Genomic DNA, 15,703 nt, shown 5'->3' with positions numbered 1-15,703 from the left:
TAAAGTGTAAATCTTCGGCCTGATGACTGAATAAATATGAGATTCCTGTTTGTGATACAACACGGTGGTTCTCAATGTAAAGGTCAGGACCCATCCAGGGTCACAGACGCAGTGTTCAGGGTCAGCAGGAACAAAAAAGAAAAAAAATTTTCTTTGATGTTTCGTCCAAATAGTGTGAAGCATCGATCTTCTGTCAAACAATTTCTCACATTTAAATCAAGACAGACAAGAAGGTCCAATCTGAACCAGGTCCAGTGTGGACCTGGTTCAGACTGGACCTGGTTCAGATGGCCACAGGCTAAATGACCCCAGTTTTCCCACATTGAAAATGTTCCGTGGGGGGAGGACTAAGATTTCCCCATGCTGGGTTCCTGTGCCAGTGGAACTGGAACCTGTGCCTGCTAGTATTTAGGATGATGAGGTGATATTTCCAGATGATATGACTGGTGTCTCCCTTGGTGAGTATTCCACCTCCTCCTTGTTAGGATGGGAGGAGTTGTCTGATTTGCTGCGGCTGAATTCCACCCCCATGACGGGTCCTGAGAACTTGGCCACAGGCCGGACGCAGGCAGTGCAGCACAGCAGTGTTTTCAGGAAGGCGCGGCGCATCTCTTTGCTGGTCAGCGTGTAGATGAGCGGGTTCATGGCAGAGTTGAGGACAGCGAGTGCCAGAAACCATTCAGCCTTGAGGAGGATGGGACAGGCCCGGGTCTGGCACGCCACATCCAGCAGCAGGAGGATGAACAGCGGCGCCCAGCAGGCGATGAAGCAGCTCAGGACAATGATGACCGTCTTGAGGAGTGCCATAGACTTCTCCGAGCTCCTGCTGTTTGCGCCGGCAGTGCTGCGCCCGTTGGACACCTTGCGGAACATGAGCTTGCGGCTGCGGGTCCGCACCAGGGCATAGATGCGGGCATAGAGCACCACAATGGCCATGAGGATGATGCTGAAGACCGTGGTGCAGAACAGGATGTAGGTCTTGTGGTAGAGCGGCAGCACGGTGGAGCACTTGGTCATGTTCCAGATGCAGTTCCAGCCCATCACGGGCAGACCACCGAGCACCGCTGCGATCATCCACACCGTGCTGATGAGCAAGAAGACCCTGCACGTATTGCCATCGTTGTGCAGCTTCATTTTCAGCATGGTCAGGTGGCGCTCGATGGCGATGGCCAGCAGGCTGAAGACGGACGCCGCCAGCGCCACAAACATGCTGCCCTCCCTGAAGAACCATTGGGTGGGCGTGAGCTTGTACGTGTTGGCGCCTGACAGGAGGATGTTGGCAGTGTAGACCATGCCGGCCAGCAGGTCGGACAGAGCCAGGTTCCCGATGAAGTAGTACATGGGCTTGTGGAACTTCTTTGTCCTCCAGATGGTGAGCAGGACCACGATGTTCTCCAAGATGATGAAGCAGCACACAATGATGAAGACCACTGAGTCGGACTTCAGGCCAGCGTCCCGGTCCGTCTTGCGGAACTTGCCGGTGTAGTTGTAGTGTTTGGCGATCAGATCGGAATACGTGTGATCAGCCATCTCCTGCAGGGCCGGCGACTGTCCAGGAGGGGGCGCTGCGTCTTAAGGTTTGCTGTGAGGTGGGAACCCTGGAGAGGAGCACAGAGTCCAAGTTCTGCAGCCCAACATGGTCCTGCAGCGAAACCAGAACCACCGAGACCAAAAACAAACAAACAAAAACTGATTTCAAGAAAGAAAAATGTTTTATGTTGTTGGTTGTTTTTTTAAAATAAAAACACCGTTTAAAAAACGAACAAGCAAACCGTTGTTCACTCTTAAAATAATATCATTCTTCCTTCGGGATGAATAAAGTTGATCTTACTTTATCTTAAAAGCCCTCAAATTCTCTCTGAAATACCTCCAAATTTGCTTTAAAAATCATCCAATTCTGGCTTCGATAAAATCCTCTAATCGACACGAACTTTTTCCAAATCACACTTCAAGTTTCGGGTTTATCGTAGAAAATACTTTGATTTCAGTTTTCTGCTCTGAAAAACAGTTTGAGGCTCAAATTCAGATTAAAGTCGGGATTTTGTCGATTTTAATCGGGTCGTCTTTGACATTACAACGATTTTCCGTATAAAATAAATCCCCGTGACGTCATTTCATCGCTTGATGGCTTCAAATTTTTGTTCAATAAATAAACTAATTTTTTTCCCTCATAGCTGCGGATCGATCAGATTATTGATGATAATAAAGCTGATTAAAATGAAGATAAAGTATTTTCTTTTTACCTTCAGTCGGTCCGAAGACAAACCGTCCGACACCGACCGGGACACAGCGGCGAGCGCGCGCACAGCGGCGAGCGCGCGCACAGCGGCGAGCGCGCGCACAGCGGCGAGCGCGCGCACAGCGGCGAGCGCGCGCACAGCGGCGCAGGCTGTGAGGACGCCCCCCCCCCCCGCACACACACCGCGTCATTGTTTCCGTTCTTTGTGATTATCATAAATAATCCTAATTAGTTGATTGATTGCATCATATCAAAGATCTAATCAGCTTTATAGATTATGTTTCAAAATAAGTCGAATGATACTGATTGATTGAACTGTTTGGTTTATAGCACACAGTTCAATTCTATTTCAATTTATTTTCCTTTATATAGCGCCAAATCACAACAGAGTTGCCTCAAAGCACTTCACACAGGTAAGGTCTAACCTTACTAACCCCCAGAGCAACAGTGGTAAGAAAAAACTCCCTCTGAGGAAGAAACCTCAAGCAGACCAGACTCAAAGGGGTGACCCTCTGCTTGGGCCATGATACAGACACAAATTACAGAACAATTCACAGATGAATATACAAGAATTGCTGTTGGTGCACAGGACAGGAGGATCACCAACACAAACACAACTCCCATCTCTGGATGGAGCTGCACCTTAAACAGAGAAAAAACAGAATCAGGCATCAGAAAGACAAGAAATACTGTATAATTTGCCAGCATTAAACAACAAGAAAAACAGTTAAGATCAATATTTAAAAACTACAAAATAAAAAATCTTATCCTTGAAACAATAGATGTAATATAGTAAAACCGTTCGGCTGCTCTTCAATCGGGGTCACCAAATCCCAGGTGGATCTGCATGTTGAATTGGCACAAGCTTTACACCGGATGCCCTTCCAGGTGCAACTCCACATTGCATGGAGAGAAGGGGCAGGGGTGGGGTTTGAACCTGGAACCTTCTGCACTGAGACCAAGTGCACTAACTACTTGGCCACCACCCCTGCTAAAAGAAAAGAAAAGAAAAGAAAACAATAATAATACAAAATAAAAAAAAAATCAATTTGTTAAAATTAAAACATTTAAATGTATTTTGATTCATTTTCATTTGATTCTGAAAAAATGTTATTATATGTCATTTAAACCAGTGGGGGCCCAAAACCAGACTAGAGCACCGCACTCGTAGAACACAACCCCCCGCCAACAAAAAAAATCAAATGTCCACAAAATCCACATTATGGATCAGATGTGGATCAGACTCAGTCTGTTCATTGAGAGTGTCAGTTTGCACCTCATTGCCACAAATCAGAGTGACTGAGGCACTTTTGATTGAGATTAATGCAAAATGTACATCGAATTGGCTTTTCAATATTAAATTCAAATGTCCACAAAATCCACAATCCGGATCAGATTCGGATCGAACTTTGTCAGGCGATAGTGAGTGCCAGTCTGCACCTCACTGTCAAATATAAGATTGATTGGGGCACGTTTAAGATATAATGTAAAATATATATTAAGTGGGATTTTTAATGTTAAATGGCCACAAAATCTGTCAACTGGATCAGATCCAGATCAAACTTTGACAGGCGATAAATCCAACATAACGCCTCAAATATGAAGGCAATTTGATCTTTGTACACAGAGTTATGAAATTTGAAAACTCATTCAACGTCAAAGGGTAGGGACTATTCCAAGATTTTTCCTGATTTTGACTTTTGACCTATGACCTTGAAAATTAAATAATTTTTTGCCTATCGCGATATGAATCCTCCGTAAAAATGTCATGACGATATATGACAAATTGGGGGTTCCAGGCTGTTCACAAACAAACAAACAAACAAACAAACAAACAAACAAACAAACAAACAAACAAACAAACAAACAGGGGTGACATCATAACCTCCTCCAGCTTCTCTGGCAGAGGTAATAAATGAGGAGGAGTCACTAAATCAACTTCAATTTCCTTTATTGCAACCCAGGGGTAGATTTTGTTTGCAGTCGAGTCCTTATGCATACATATGGGGAGAAGAACCACGGAGGCACATGTCACACAACAACAAACTTGACGAGAATAAAGAAAATCTAAAAAGCAACCTAAATGTTTCTAAACCAAACATACAAACCACAAATCAGATTTCCAAATTGAATCAGTCACAGCCCAGATTAACAACAATCATCAGCAATATCATCAGCGCATATTCCCCACAGGTAGGTTGCGAGATGAAGGAGAAAGATTTCTGGAGTGAGTAAGATGAGGTGGTGGAGAGTGAACCCAAACATGAAAGAGTGGTGATAGGACTTCAGTGGGCATGTTGGTGAAGGGAACAGAGGTGATGAGGAAGTAATGGGTAGATATGATATCAAGGATAGGAATGTGGATGGATGGAGACGAAGTGTGCTGGTTCCTACAACCCCTGTTGTGTGGGCCGCCAGAAGAGGAGGTACTGCTGGCCCACCACCAGAGGGCGCCCTGCCTGAAGTGCGGGCTTCAGGCACGAGAGGGCGCTGCCGCCACGGACACAGCCGGGAGTGACAGCTGTCACTCATTATTTCCTGACAGCTGTCACTCATTCTTCATCATCTCACTCCATAAAACCCAGACGTCATCTTCACCTCATCGTCGAGATATCGTACTTCTATGGAGGTAACTTTGCCTGTATTGATTGATTGCGTTGCAGCTGTCTTATCAGAGGACCGGCGTGGGTCGCGACTGTTTCGTCCTACGTCCCGTCAGATAAGTGGTTACACAGACGCTGCACGAGTGTGTATTAGAGGTGGAGGTGGCATTCCCACCGTTGTTGTTACTGGGTGTACACACACCCACACTTGACTGTTTTTGCTCTTCGCCAGCAGTACCAGATCCGACAGTCGGGGACGGTGATCACCTGGGAATTCGGGACTTGGCGGCTCCAGTATTCATCAGGTTCGGTGGCAGCGGAAATCGTGTGGTTCCGGCTCTTCTCAGAACAGACGTCTTCTATCCTCGAGCCTGCCCACACGTCACCTTTGTGGATTGACTGTTATCAAATTCTGAGATTGTCTGTATATTCGTTGTGCACCTTCACAACATTAAATTGTTACTTTTTGGCTCATCTATTGACCGTTCATTTGCGCCCCCTGTTGTGGGTCCGTGTCACTACACTTTCACAACAGGATATCTCGGCCAGCATCATGGATCCCGAGGGGCGTCACCCATCTGTTGGACAGCCAATGGAAGAGCAGGGTGCACAGGCGTCTGCAGGAGGCGTGCTCGGTGAGTTGCAGCAAATCCTCACCGCCTTTACCGCTCGGCTGGATTTGATGTCCGAGCAAAACGTCATCCTTAATCGCAGGATGGAGGCTCTCACCGCACAGGTGGAAGTGCACGATCAGAGCCCTCCCCACCCTCCACAGCCGCAGCACTCCGTGGGGCAACAGCTCCCCCTGCTGACGTTGCTAGGGAAACGCACAGGGCCAAACCGAGAACAGATGACAGAATGAGGAGGCTGGTCCGCGGGGAGTGTTTTCTCTGCAGCTCAAAGGCGCACATACAGAAAAACTGCCCCAAACGGCCACAACGACAACAACCGCCCTTAGAGACTGGGCTAAGGGGGGGTCATAACATTCACGTGGGATACACACAGATTGCCACATGACTCCCAGTTACAATCCTGAGCGGGGATTTAACCCTTCAAGCCCCAGCACTGTTGGACACGGGGTCAGAAGGGAATCTGCTAGACAGCAGATGGGCAAGGGAGGTAGGGCTCCCTCTGGTGGCGCTTCCTTCACCATTGCAGGTGTGGGCACTAGATGGCACCCTCCTCCCTTTAATCACACACAAGACACAACCAGTAACTCTGGTGGTGTCTGGAAACCATCGGGAGGAGATTGAGTTTTTTGTAACTCCTTCTACCTCCCACGTGATTTTGGGCTTCCCATGGATGTTGAAACACAATCCCCGGATTGATTGGCCGTCTGGGGTAGTGGTTCAGTGGAGCGAAACCTGCCATCGGGTGTGTTTGGGATCCTCGGTTCCTCCCGGTTTGCATGCTAAGGAGGAGGTCAAAGTCCCTCCCAATCTGACGGCAGTGCCGGTTGAGTACCACGATCTTGCTGACGTCTTCAGCAAGGATCTGGCACTCACCCTTCCCCCGCACCGTCCGTACGATTGTGCCATTGATTTGGTTCCAGGCGTTGAGTTCCCGTCCAGCAGGCTGTACAACCTCTCACGACCTGAGCGCGAATCAATGGAGACCTACATCCGGGACTCATTAGCTGCCGGGCTGATCCGGAACTCCACCTCCCCGATGGGGGCAGGTTTCTTTTTTGTGGGCAAGAAAGATGGTGGACTCCGTCCATGCATTGATTACAGGGGGCTGAATGAGATTACGGTTCACAACCGATACCCGTTGCCATTGTTGGATTCCGTGTTCACCCCCCTGCATGGAGCCAAAATCTTTACTAAGCTGGATCTTAGAAATGCGTATCACCTGGTTCGGATCCGGAAGGGAGATGAATGGAAGACGGCATTTAATACCCCGTTAGGTCACTTTGAGTACCTGGTCTTGCCGTTCGGCCTCACCAACGCCCCCGCGATGTTCCAAGCCTTGGTTAACGATGTCTTGCGGGACTTCCTGCACCGATTCGTCTTCGTATATCTGGACGATATTCTCATCTTTTCTCCGGATCCTGAGACCCATGTCCAGCATGTACGTCAGGTCCTGCAGCGGTTGTTAGAGAACCGACTGTTTGTGAAGGGCGAGAAGTGCGAGTTTCACCGCACGTCTTTGTCCTTCCTGGGGTTTATCATCTCCTCTAACTCCGTCGCCCCTGATCCAGCCAAGGTTGCGGCGGTGAGAGATTGGCCCCAACCAACAAGCCGTAGGAAGCTGCAACAGTTCCTCGGCTTCGCTAATTTCTATAGGAGGTTCATTAAGGGCTACAGTCAGGTAGTTAGCCCCCTGACAGCCCTGACCTCTCCAAAAGTCCCCTTCACCTGGTCGGATCGGTGCGAAGCCGCGTTCAAGGAGTTGAAACGACGGTTCTCTACTGCGCCAGTTTTGGTGCAGCCCGACCCTAGCCACCAGTTCGTGGTTGAAGTGGACACCTCTGACTCAGGGATAGGAGCCGTGCTATCCCAGAGCGGAGAGACCGATAAGGTTCTTCACCCGTGTGCCTACTTTTCTCGCAGGTTGACCCCTGCTGAACAGAACTGTGACGTCGGCAATCGAGAACTCCTTGCGGTGAAAGAGGCTCTTGAGGAATGGAGACACCTGTTGGAGGGAGCGTCTGTGCCGTTCACGGTTTTCACTGACCATCGGAACCTGGAGTATATCAGGACCGCCAAGCGGCTGAACCCCAGGCAAGCCCGCTGGTCACTGTTCTTCAGACGTTTTGACTTCTGGATCACCTGTCGCCCCGGGACCAAGAACCAGAGATCGGATGCCTTGTCCCGGGTACACGAAGACGAAGTCAAAACTGTGCTGTCGGATCCACCGGAGCCCATCATTCCAGAGTCCACTATCGTGGCCACCCTCACCTGCGACGTGGAGAAGACCGTCCGGGAGGCCCTGGCATGGAGCCCGGACCCCGGAACCGGTCCGAAGAATCGTCTGTACGTCCCACCAGAGGCCAGAGCTGCAGTCTTGGACTTCTGTCACGGTTCCAAGCTCTCCTGTCATCCAGGGGTGCGAAGGACCGTGGCAGTTGTCCGACAGCGCTTCTGGTGGGTGTCTATGGAGGCCGATGTCCGGGAGTACATCCAGGCCTGCACCACCTGTGCCAGGGGCAAGGCAGACCACAAGAGGTCCCAAGGGCTTCTCCATCCGCTTCCTGTGCCTCATCGCCCCTGGTCCAATATCGGCCTGGATTTCGTCACGGGCCTCCCGCCATCCCAGGGCAACACCACCATCTTCACGATGGTGGACCGATTCTCCAAGGCGGCCCACTTCGTGGCCCTCCCGAAGCTCCCAACAGCCCAGGAGACAGCAGACCTCCTGGTCCACCACGTCATCCGTCTGCATGGGATACCTACCGATATCGTCGCTGATCGTGGTCCCCAGTTCTCCTCACACGTCTGGAGGAGCTTCTGCCGGGAACTGGGGGCCACTGTGAGCCTCTCGTCCGGGTATCACCCGCAGACCAATGGACAGGCAGAACGGGCCAATCAGGAATTGGAGCAAGCCCTGCGCTGTGTGATGTCCGCACACCCGACGGCCTGGAGTGAACATCTGGCCTGGATCGAGTATGCGCATAACAGCCAGGTGTCCTCTGCCACCGGCCTCTCCCCGTTTGAGGTGTGTTTGGGGTATCAGCCCCCATTGTTTCCCATGGTGGAGGGAGAGGTCGGTGTGCCCTCGGTCCAGGCCCACCTGCGGAAGTGCCGTCGGGTGTGGCGCTCCGCCGGTTCTGCCTTGTTGAAGGCCCGGCCGAGGGCGAAGACCCATGCAGACCGCCGGCGATCCCCGGCCCCTGCTTACCAGCCCGGGCAGGAGGTGTGGCTATCCACGAAGGACATCCCCCTCCAGGTGGACTCCCCGAAACTCAAGGACAGGTATATTGGACCATACAGAATCCTCAAAATTAAAGATATTGTATCTATCCGTGCCTTTGACCTCAGCCTGTTCCTGACCACGTATTTTTGCCATGCCCTGATCTGTACCTTTGCTACGCTGACTGCCTTTCTGTGTACCGGACCCTGGACTGTTTGTGAGATAAAGTTTATTGTTACATCGTACGTTTTGTCTGAGAGTTTGCATTTGTGTCCACCCACCTTCTGTGCCACACGACCACATATCTTGACAATTTTGAAATGGATGCCTGCAACACATTTCAAAAAAGCTGAGACGGGACAACAAAAGACTCGGAAAGTTGATGAATGCTCAAAGAACACCTGTTTGGAACATTCCACAGGTGAACAGGTTAATTGGAAACAGGTGAGTGTCATGATTGGGTATAAAAGGAGCATCCCCAAAAGGCTCAGCCATTCACAAGCAAAGATGAGGTGAGGATCACCACTTTGTATTGAAAAACTATCGGCCAATATCAAATCTATCATTTTGCTTTAAAATTCTGGAAAAAGTGATGTCATGGCAGCTCGTAGACTATCTTACTGAGAATAATCTCTTTGAGCCACTGCAGTCTGCTTTTAGAAAATATCATTCCACAGAGACGGCTCTCACTAAAGTGGTGAATGATCTTCTGCTTACAATGGATTCGGACACCACTACGGTTCTGTTGCTGTTCGATCTCAGTGCTGCATTCGATACAGTGGATCATCATATTCTACTTGATAGGCTGGAAAATCATTTTGGGATTACTGGGAGTGCCCTTGCATGGCTGACGTCATACTTGGCCAGTAGTTCTCACTGTGTTTTGTACAGTAACACTACCTCTAACCTTAGTGACATGAAATTTGGGGTTCCTCAGGGGTCTGTCTTAGGCCCCCTGCTTTTCTCCCTTTATATAGCACCCCTTGGGCACATATTGCGGCATTTTGGGATTACCTTTCACTGCTATGCAAATGATACTCAGTTATACATTCCGATAACTGCTGGTAATCTTGTTCACATAAAATCCTTAGAAGATTGCCTTGCAGCAGTGAGAAGTTGGATGTCTAGAAACTTCCTACTTTTAAACTCTGAAAAGACTGAAATGATGGTTCTTGGTCCAGTGAGACATCGGCATCAATTTGATCAGTTAACGCTCAGCCTCGGCTCATGTGTCATACATCACACTGACAAAGTGAGGAAACTTGGGGTAATTTTTGATCCTTTGTTGTCCTTTGGTCTCCATATTAGAAATATTACTAGGACTGGTTTCTTCCACCTGCGAAATATAGCGAAGATTTGCCCATCCTGTCTATGACTGATGCTGAGACCCTGATCCATGCGTTCATCTCTTCTAGATTGGACTACTGCAATGTTCTATTTTCTGGTTTACCCCAGTCTAGCGTTAGGGCTCTCCAGTTGGTTCAGAATGCTGCAGCCAGACTTTTGACATGAAGCAGAAAATTTGACCACATTACACCCATTTTGGTGTCTCTTCACTGGCTTCCTGTCCCAGTGAGATCAGATTTTAAGGTTCTACTACTAACCTATAAAATTATTCATGGACTGGCACCTCCCTACCTAGCTGACCTAATTAAACCCTATGTACCAGCCCGGGCTTTACGTTCTCAGGGTGCAGGACTAGTTTGTGTCCCTGGGGTGAATAAGAAGTCTGTGGGTTACAGAGCTTTCTCTTATCATGCCCCTGTTCTGTGGAATGATCTCCCTGCATCAATAAAACAATCAGATTCTGTGGAAACTTTCAAGTCCAGACTTAAGACGCACTTATTTTCCCTTTCATATGGCTAGCATACTGGCATAGTATGTTACTATGCTTTCTATCCTTTTAATTTCATTTTATTTATAATGGAACAGGTCTCAGCCTCAACTTTAGTAATTGGAGCGTGCCGCTGCCTCAACTTTACCTAAATTCTGGGTCTTTTAGTGAAGTTTAGGGCTAGTGGCCGGTGATCACCTTAGTATTTCTTCTGTTTTTCTTGTTGTTTAATGCTGGCAAATTATACAGTATTTTTTTGCCTTTCTGATGCCTGATTCTGTTTTTTCTCTGTTTAAGGTGCAGCTCCATCCAGAGATGGGAGTTGTGTTCGTGTTGTTGATCCTCCTGTCCTGTGCACCAACAGCAATTCTTGTATATTTGTCCATGAATTGTTCTGTGAATTGTTCTGTAATTTGTGTCTGTATCATGGCCCAAGCAGAGCGTCGCCCCTTTGAGTCTGGTCTGCTTGAGCTTTCTTCCTCAGAGGGAATTTTTCCTTTACCACTGTTGCTCTGGGGGTTGGTAAGGTTAGACCTTACCTGTGTGAAGTGCCTTGAGGCAACTCTGTTGTGATTTGGCACTATATAAAGGAAATAAAGAAAAAAATAAAAATAAAAACAATTAGTGTCCTCAGTTCCCAAACGCTTATTGAGTGTTGTTAGAAGGAAAGGTGATGTAACACAGTGGGAAACATACCACTGTCCCTGTTGTGTGTTGGGGGGTTTGGCTGGATGTTTTTGTGTTGTTTTCTTTTCTTTGCTCTCCAGGTGGTATGCAAACTGGTTTTTGTCTGTGGAGAAGGTGCTGGCAGAAGAATCCTTCACCCTCATCAACATTATTGGCTGCACTTGTGGAGGATGTTCATGTGCAGGCCTAATGACTTACAGCCACCTGTGGATGATGCTCACGTGCAGACTTAAAGACTTTCAGCTGAAGCAGATAATGAGATGGCGTTCTGCATTTAAGCCATGAGTGATTCAAGCAGAATTGCCGGGAACTCGACCTTGTGACGTTCGTTTGCGAGACGCTGAGGACCGCGCCTGGGTTTGACACATCGTGCCTGTGAAGGAGGACGGGTGAGGGATGAATGTTCTCTTTAAGAGCAAAACATTTTTGCAAGTTGTTCGGTAGTTGATTATTAAAAGCTTTAAAGAGCAAGATGAGTGTATTATATTTTACAAGGTCATACAATTTTAATAACTTGGACTGAATAAAGAGATCATGAGTATGTTCTAAGTAGCCAACTTTGTGAATGATTCGCACTGCCCTTTTTTGTAGTAAAAATAACAGATTTAATGAACATTTGAAATTGTTGCCCCATACTTCAACACAGTATTTAAAGCAGGGGAGCACCAAGGAACAGTATAACATACGCAGTGCGTCATGATCAAAATATTGTTTAACTTTATTTATAATTGAAAGGCTCTTGGCAATTTTGTTTTTTATATGACTGATGTGAACTTTCCACGATAATTTACTATCCATAATTACACCTAGGAATTTATCAGCTTTGTCAGATCCTTCCCACATCCTCTATCCTGAGTATGAACTCCTACCGTCTGGTAGGCGATACAGAGTCCCTCAGTGCAAATTGAATGGCTTTAAAAACTAATTTGCGCCCACATCAATTAGAGTCTTAAATATGGTTCCTGGGATAGGTAGTAGGATTGTGCGTTAATGACATGGTGGTATTGTAATTTTAGTGTTATTTATTCACTGTTAGTATTTTCCTTAACCATATGTGGGAGATGGCTGTGCAATAGGGGTATGTGTTTTTAGGGATATGTGCAATATGCATGAATTATTTATGGGAGACCGCTGTGTAATACGGGTATGTGCAATTTGGATATGTGTATTAGGGATGTGCAATATGTATAATTGATGTGTATTAAGTTATGTAATATGTATGAGTCATGTAATTATGTCATGGCAGTTTTACTTTTTACTTGTGCAGCTCTTGGAGTCTAAGACAAATTTCCCGGAAGGGACAATAAAGTGTATCGTATCGTATCGTATCGTATTGTATCGTATCGTATTGTATCGTATCGTATCGTATCGTATTCTCAAATACATTTTCAATTTGTACACCATTAATAATAACTTGAAAGTATGGACTGCTTTTGTGATTACCAAAAGTCATTACTTTTGTTTTGTTTAGATTTAAAATTAATTTGTTTGTATCCATCCATTTTTTTAGTTTAGTCATTTCCACATTCACCGTATGCATAAGCTCATTGTAATCTGAGCTATTATAAAAAATATTGGTGTCATCAGCAAAGAGAATTAATTTTAATGACTGATACATTAAATATATCATTTATGTATAGATTGAACAGGATTGGACCTAATACTGACCCCTGGGGGACACCACAGGTAATGCTAAGAAGTTCAGATGAATAGTCACCCATCTTCACAAACTGTACTCTTCCAGTCAGGTAGTTTCTGATCCAGTTCCCAGCTAATCCTCTGATACCGTAATTCTCTAATTTGCTTATTAAAATAGTGATTGATTGTGTCAAACGCTTTTTTAAAATCGATAAAGATACCAACAGCAAGCTTATTTTGATCCAGTGGATTTGTTATGCCTTCTACTGCGTCAACTATTGCCATAGAGGTGGTTCTGTTTGCCCTAAAGCCATACTGGCTTTCATTTATTAATTGATGTTTGATGATGAAGCTTACAAGAGAATAATTTTTCCATAATTTTTGAGAACTGAGGCAGCAGTGAGATTGGTCTGTAATTGGTGAAACTGTGTTTATTCCCACTTTTGAATAATGGTAATACTTTTGCTATTTTCATTTTACTTGGGAAACAACCGGACTGGAATGACAAGTTGCAAACATGGGTGAAAGGAGTTACAATATAATCGACAACGCACTTAACAAGTGACATATCAATGCCATGACAATCAGTGGAATATTTGCTTGTACAAATGAGAACTATCCTTTTGATTTCTTGTTCATTGGTTGAGGAGCGAAACATTGAGTGAGTATTCTTAATCAATGTTGCATTAAACTGACTTTTGGGTTGGTCTGGAATCTCAGCAGACAACTCTAGACCAGCATTCACAAAGAACTTGTTAAATTTGTTAACTATATTGATCAGGCAGTGATTGTCACCACTGATGTTATCAAACACTTTAATCATATCTTAGATCTTGTTCTGACTTATGGTATGGAAATTGAAGACTTAACAGTATTCCCTGAAAACTCCCTTCTGTCTGATCATTTCTTAATAACATTTACATTTACTCTGATGGACTACCCAGCAGTAGGGAATAAGTTTCATTACACTAGAAGTCTTTCAGAAAGCGCTGTAATTAGGTTTAAGGATATGATTCCTTCTTTATGTTCTCTAATGCCATATACCAACACAGTGCAGAGTAGCTACCTAAACTCTGTAAGGGAGATAGAGTATCTCGTCAATAGTTTTACATCCTCATTGAAGACAACTTTGGATGCTGTAGCTCCTCTGAAAAAGAGAGCTTTAAATCAGAAGTGTCTGACTCCGTGGTATAACTCACAAACTCGTAGCTTAAAGCAGATAACCCGTAAGTTGGAGAGGAAATGGCGTCTCACTAATTAGAAGATCTTCACTTAGCCTGGAAAAAGAGTCTGTTGCTCTATAAAAAGCCCTCCGTAAAGCTAGGACATCTTTCTACTCATCACTAATTGAAGAAATAAGAACAACCCAGGGTTTCTTTTCAGCACTGTAGCCAGGCTGACAAAGAGTCAGAGCTCTATTGAGCTGAGTATTCCATTAACTTTAACTAGTAATGACTTCATGACTTTCTTTGCTAACAAAATTTTAACTATTAGAGAAAAAATTACTCATAACCATCCCAAAGACGTATCGTTATCTTTGGCTGCTTTCAGTGATGCCGGTATTTGGTTAGACTCTTTCTCTCCAATTGTTCTGTCTGAGTTATTTTCATTAGTTACTTCATCCAAACCATCAACATATTTATTAGACCCCATTCCTACCAGGCTTCTCAAGGAAGCCCTACCATTATTTAATGCTTCGATCTTAAATATGATCAATCTATCTTTGTTAGTTGGCTATGTACCACAGGCTTTTAAGGTGGCAGTAATTAAACCATTACTTAAAAAGCCATCACTTGACCCAGCTATCTTAGCTAATTATAGGCCAATCTCCAACCTTCCTTTTCTCTCAAAAATTCTTGAAAGGGTAGTTGTAAAACAGCTAACTGATCATCTGCAGAGGAATGGTCTATTTGAAGAGTTTCAGTCAGGTTTTAGAATTCATCATAGTACAGAAACAGCATTAGTGAAGGTTACAAATGATCTTCTTATGGCTTCGGACAGTGGACTCATCTCTGTGCTTGTTCTGTTAGACCTCAGTGCTGCTTTTGATACTGTTGACCATAAAATTTTATTACAGAGATTAGAGCATGCCATAGGTATTAAAGGCACTGCGCTGCGGTGGTTTGAATCATATTTGTCTAATAGATTACAATTTGTTCATGTAAATGGGGAATCTTCTTCACAGACTAAAGTTAATTATGGAGTTCCACAAGGTTCTGTGCTAGGACCAATTTTATTCACTTTATACATGCTTCCCTTAGGCAGTATTATTAGACGGTATTGCTTAAATTTTCATTGTTACGCAGATGATACCCAGCTTATCTATCCATGAAGCCAGAGGACACACACCAATTAGCTAAACTGCAGGATTGTCTTACAGACATAAAGACATGGATGACCTCTAATTTCCTGCTTTTAAACTCAGCTAAAACTGAAGTTATTGTACTTGGCCCCACAAATCTTAGAAACATGGTGTCTAACCAGATCCTTACTCTGGATGGCATTACCCTGACCTCTAGTAATACTGTGAGAAATCTTGGAGTCATTTTTGATCAGGATATGTCATTCAAAGCGCATATTAAACAAATATGTAGGACTGCTTTTTTGCATTTACGCAATATCTCTAAAATCAGAAAGGTCTTGTCTCAGAGTGATGCTGAAAAACTAATTCATGCATTTATTTCCTCTAGGCTGGACTATTGTAATTCATTATTATCAGGTTGTCCTAAAAGTTCCCTAAAAAGCCTTCAGTTAATTCAAAATGCTGCAGCTAGAGTACTGACGGGGACTAGAAGGAGAGAGCATATCTCACCCATATTGGCCTCTCTTCATTGGCTTCCTGTTAATTCT

The 15,703-nt window shown here is 45.3% G+C and overlaps 1 protein-coding gene across 1 annotated transcript; it reads right to left on the bottom strand.

Annotated features, from left to right (window-relative positions):
• Nucleotides 1–408: 408 nt before the first annotated feature.
• On the bottom strand, nucleotides 409–1,659 carry s1pr1 (sphingosine-1-phosphate receptor 1). Its single transcript, XM_034179279.1, has one exon. The coding sequence runs from the start codon at nucleotides 1,528–1,530 to the stop codon at nucleotides 409–411; it is 1,122 nt and encodes a 373-aa protein (XP_034035170.1). The 5' UTR covers nucleotides 1,531–1,659.
• Between the last annotated feature and the right edge of the window lie 14,044 nt (nucleotides 1,660–15,703).

This window comes from Thalassophryne amazonica, chromosome 10 (genome assembly GCF_902500255.1).
Source record: "Thalassophryne amazonica chromosome 10, fThaAma1.1, whole genome shotgun sequence".
In the NCBI taxonomy this organism is placed as follows: domain Eukaryota; kingdom Metazoa; phylum Chordata; class Actinopteri; order Batrachoidiformes; family Batrachoididae; genus Thalassophryne; species Thalassophryne amazonica.
This window is presented reverse-complemented; position numbering and strand designations above follow the sequence as displayed.